General features: G+C 46.1%; 1 protein-coding gene across 1 annotated transcript; it reads right to left on the bottom strand.

Annotated features, from left to right (window-relative positions):
- Nucleotides 1-1,374: 1,374 nt before the first annotated feature.
- Nucleotides 1,375-4,067, bottom strand: hoxb13a (homeobox B13a). Its single transcript, XM_051389176.1, has 2 exons — nt 3,094-4,067; nt 1,375-2,080 (listed from the first exon to the last, which is right to left on the bottom strand). The coding sequence occupies exons 1-2, from the start codon at nt 3,806-3,808 to the stop codon at nt 1,833-1,835; spliced, it is 963 nt and encodes a 320-aa protein (XP_051245136.1). The 5' UTR covers nt 3,809-4,067; the 3' UTR covers nt 1,375-1,832.
- Between the last annotated feature and the right edge of the window lie 962 nt (nt 4,068-5,029).

The following is a 5,029-nucleotide window of genomic DNA, read 5'->3' as shown; positions in this document are numbered from 1 at the left end:
TGGATCAATAGGAACCTGCTGATGAGAGAGCACGAGGAGGTTTGATGCCCATAGCCGCAGTGTGTGTGTGTGTGTGTGTGTGTGTGTGTGTGTGTGTGTGTGTGTGTGTGTGTGTGTGTGATGGGGAGGGGGTCTCTATCAGAGCAGACGACACAACACTCTGCTGTCGTAAATGGTTTCGCGGGAGACTTGAGTGAGAGCCTATAGCTGGTCACGTGACTCTCAAGGTCAAGGGCTTCTCTCTCTCTCACACACACACACACACACACAATGGTCGGCTACAGGACACACAAACAATAGCGCAATTTAATGTCTAATTCCTGGAATGAGGTGCGCAGCTCCTTTGGGTATTAGAGACATTTTAAACAAAAACTAGACTGAATGTAATTATTTATAGTTTCTTGCTACATCTCTGCTCTCTTCCTCACTTTCTCGCGCATATTAAAGTATTGTGCTCAATTTTCCACATAGTCAATTTGACTATGATTGTGTTTTGTGTATTTTTTGTGTGAGTTCTTATTAAAAAATCCTATAACAATAAATCAATGTGGCATTTTTGAAGATAATGAAATAAAATAAAGACAGTTTTGCTTACTCTTAAAAATAATTCAATACAACTTAAAAAAATAAAATAAAAATGAAACCTCCATAAACGACTGGCAAAAATTGCAATTTATATAAACCGAAAGCAAGTAAGTACATTAAATAAATTGTATAATTAATAGTGACTTTCAGTTAAACTCCATTAATTTTCTTGTAATTAAACTGTATACATTTACTCCACCAATCTGCAATTTGAACTAGCTATTAAAAGTCTACTTTTCTGCGCTCCGTGTTTCCTCATGGCAGCAGAACTGTACACATGATATGAGATATTATGGAAGCTGCGGTGAGCAGCTGGAGGAACAAAAAGTCCTAAATAAAAACATTTTTCTGCTCGTGCTATGGTGCCTTTTACTTTGAATTCACGGCTGAACATTTTGTGTAAAGACTGTGAATACTTGGTCAGATTTAATTAGCGGGGAGACTTTTGTTCACACGGCTCTGTGCAGGCCTGTGGAATGATAGCAGGACATGGATATCATTGTTGTGGTGATGTTCCTTAGGGAGGCCTGATCCGAATATGAATTCACAGTCTCATAAACACTTTTAATCTGCGCGGGGAGGCTGGATCGTCCCGCTCTGTTTGTCCACTTTGCGGGTATCAAATGGCAGCCTTTGATATGACCTGAATGCGGATGTGTGGCACGTTTGCACATTTTACGGGCATAGTTTGGAGGAAGAGACGACCAGAAACAAATAGCGCGCACGAATCCAAAGTAGCCAGTTTAGATATTGATGGATTTAAAGATATAAGAGCTGCAGGAGACTACATCAGGATTAAAAGAATTTATTAAGTGTTGCACTATACTTTGATTACTGGTTTACAGGCGTTATAAACAATATGAACAGCATAATAGTGTGTTTTCGGCTATATCATGGGCACGGACAACAGTGACAAACAGTAACACACAGACAGTAGACAGACAGTTACATCAAAGCAGGCAGGAAGGTGCTGTATTTACAGGATGCCTCTGAGGAGACGGTTTATCAGAGGGCTTTGGTTCTTTTCTTTCGTCTTATTTTGTCCTTTATGTCCTTTTTTTTATTCGTCTTTTTCTTCCATTTGTGGACGCACACGGTTACGCACAGTCCCAGTCCGCCTGGAGTACCACGTTGAGTTTCTTTTCTTTCTTTTTTTTGTCATTTCTCTGTGTTCATTCTTGATGTATAACACGCAAACACACACACAGTTCCTCCACTAAATCGTCCAAAGCGAAGGGACGTGTGTGCTACGGCGCGCTGGTCTTCACTTTGGCCACGAACTTCTTCTCCTTCACCCTCCGGTTCTGGAACCAGATGGTGATCTGTCGCTCCGACAGGTTGGTGGCGGCGGAGATCTTCCTCCTCTTGTCCTTGGTGATGAATTTGTTGGCCGCGTACTCTTTCTCCAGTTCTTTGAGCTGGACCTTGGTGTACGGTATCCGCTTCTTCCTTCCCCGGCGGAAAGGCGAGCCGTCGTGCTGGTGGGCCACCACATCTGCGGACAAAGAGAAGAGGGCAGTCTGAGGGCGAGGCTGCACACAGCGGGACACACTTGTGGGTTTCTAGCAGGGTGCAATACAGGCGCGAGTGTGCTGTGTTGCATTTACTGGCTGCGGCTTAAAGGAGGAGGACAGCGACGTTATGCTTGGAGCTGATTGGACATCCATCCTGCGACACAGGCAGACAACATGGTGGATGTCTGCCGTCTGCAAGCAGCACGAGCGTGCACCTTCTGTCCCCAATGCACTGCTGACTGTGCATGCACGTGGAAATGGACAGTTGTTCTAGAAACCTCTGTTGAATGTGCTGTTTATAGTGATTTTTAATTTACTGCCTAATGTCTGTTTCCCTGTATGATGAATAAATAAATAAATAAATAAAGATAGATAGATCTGAATGCATCACCGTCCTTCTTTTAGAATCACATAATGAAACCCCAGTCCAATCATTGTGCTGACAGTTATACTTCATTATAAGTCATCTGATAACAATCTAATTGTCGGTTAACAGATCAGTCTCTCTGTACCAGGCAACACATGACCTTTTGATCCATCAATGGCCTGATGAGCACGATGAGGCAGAGCCATAACGAATATGAATATTGACCTGATACTGACATTGTGACACCGTGTCCGCTCCAAACAGCTTGTTTTATTTTATTTTATTTTATTAGCCCTCAGACTGTTTGAGCTGTGATTAACATCAGCCACAGCTCTGCATAAAGCACACTGATTATTTATCTGTTGTAGAGAGAACTGCTCATATTAACTTTGTAGCTTTATTCCAAATGCATGAAGACTGTTTTTAATTATGGGAGCATATTAATCATGTCATCAAATTGGTTACTTTCAAAAGAAAGTCTATAATTCATTCCTAATAACATATGTCACACACGACTAAACGTTGTCTAGCAGTGGGCCTACATAATTCTACATAACTGCACAAAGCTCCTTTAAATGCACAGACTGTACAAATATGTGTTTAGAGGAGAATAAAACGGTGTATTACCAGCCAGAGCGGACTTCCAGAGGTGTCCGGCCTGTCCCTGGTCCTTGGAGCAGTACATCTGTCCCCCCCAGCCGTTGGTGAGAGCCCAGGGCTGGTAGCTGTCCATGGGGAGCAGGGTGTCATGGCGCGGCTCCCCGGCTCCTAGCGTTTGGACCACCGACACGTCCAGGTAGCTGGCCATGGATTGGTATGGGCTGGGGTAGCCGTGGTAAAAGGCGAACTCTTTGGCTCGGTGGTTCGAGTATTCGTCAGAGTTCACCGTAGTGTCCATGTACTGCGAGCTGAGCGCGGCTCCGGCCGCCTGGGTGCACGACTTCAGAGAACCCCGCCCCATCCTGCACGGGTAGTAGCCGTTACCAAAGTAGCTGTACGGTAACGCGGTGGCAGCCGAGGAGCTCTGGTGCGGCACGGCTGCCGCCGGACAAGGCCCGGCCGCGCACTGCTTCCCCGAGGACGCGCCTGTCTCGCCGGAGCCTGAAGCGGACACGTCCACTGTGGAGTAGCCAGCCGAAGAGTGCACCAGGCCGGACGGGTGGCCGCCCAAAGCAGCGGCTGCCGCCGAGTGCGCCATGATGTTGCGGCACTGACTGGCAGCGAAGTTGCCGCTGCCCACCAGCCCCTCCATGTTCTTGTTCAGGTCGTCCAAGTTGTTGTCATACACAAACATCACCGTGTCCCCTGGCCAGCGAGGGTTTAGAACCAGGGAGGCTGTCATAGGCGCTCCTTTTCCCGGTCTGGCCTCCGCTCGTCGCCGTTTCCTCTCAGACTTTATCCGGTCCCGTGCGCTACGCTGCTACATTGGCTGAATGAGGTGAACTGACCGCTGGCTCTCCCGCTCACTCACGGGTAAAGTTATTCACATGTGCCGTCACGCGCACTGTCAGAGCACGCGTGCGCTGCCCTGCTGCACCGTTTACTGACGGCGCTCGCTCGGAGGCAAAGACTCTCGGTAACCGGCTGAACCCCCAGTTACATCCCAGCCGCAGCTTTGACGCAACAAGCCCCCGAGACCAGGAGAGGAGGGGGGCGCATGTCCATTGGATGAGACCGGATGATCACGTGACGGGACAAGAAGGGAAAAAAGGAGGAGAAGAAGAGACTTGTTGGGGATTGTCAGTCAAAGAAAAATATTTTTATGAGGCTCGAGCTGTGGCACGAGAGGAGCTCAGTGGAGCGGTTCAGCTCCGCTTTTCCTCGCGCAGCTGCATTATGTCAAAGTCGAGTCTCAGATCTCCTGCGGTTGCCAGGGAGAGTGTCACTATCATAGAAACAGAAAAAGAAATCACTTTTTGTCTTTTGCGTAAAGACGCATGGGGAGCGCGCGCTTATGCGGATCCATTAAAGATGAACCACTGACTAGTTTCATTCATGTTTTGATGAGGATGAAAATATGTAGTAAATTAAAGTAAATTCAAATAGTTTTGACATTGAAAAATTGGATAAAAAGAGTGAACGAATTCTTGTTGATGATAATAATAAGATGTTTCATTCATCTAAATACGACCTATAATTATTTGAACTCCAGTGTAAAAAAAGAATTACACAGAGTTATGGACACATTTAAAGACGTATAACCGGTGCTGCCAAATGCGTGGAAAAAAGTTTATCGTTGTCATAAAAGTATTAGAAAATCATAACATACCAGGAGTATTTCGAGCTTTTCAAAAGAAACATTTGATTATTAAAATAACTGCACCCTCTTGGGCAGATTCTCTTCTGCCCCGCTGTCACAGCACCGGCCTGAAGGAAGCGTAAAGGGCATTTATGGAAGGGATTTGGAGGTCTTAAGATTTGAGGAATATGGCTTTGGTTCAAAGCGCTTCTCAAAGGTTTTCACGGCACTTCTGAGCCGCGTTGTGTGCGTAATCATTTCACAAGCTGCTCATGGGTTTGAATTTATGCGAGAGAAGGTCTCAAAATGCGCCTGGCCCGGTTT

This window comes from Dicentrarchus labrax, unplaced genomic scaffold (genome assembly GCF_905237075.1).
Source record: "Dicentrarchus labrax unplaced genomic scaffold, dlabrax2021, whole genome shotgun sequence".
Lineage (NCBI taxonomy): Eukaryota > Metazoa > Chordata > Actinopteri > Moronidae > Dicentrarchus > Dicentrarchus labrax.
This window is presented reverse-complemented; position numbering and strand designations above follow the sequence as displayed.

Bases quoted from the DNA above. Each gene is read 5' to 3' on its own strand.
- hoxb13a (XM_051389176.1), bottom strand. From the start codon at position 3,808: ATGACAGCCTCCCTGGTTCTAAACCCTCGCTGGCCAGGGGACACGGTG. The intron at 2,081-3,093 runs GTAATACACCGT...CTTTGTCCGCAG, and splicing joins CTGGAAGTCCGCTCTGGCTG to ATGTGGTGGCCCACCAGCAC.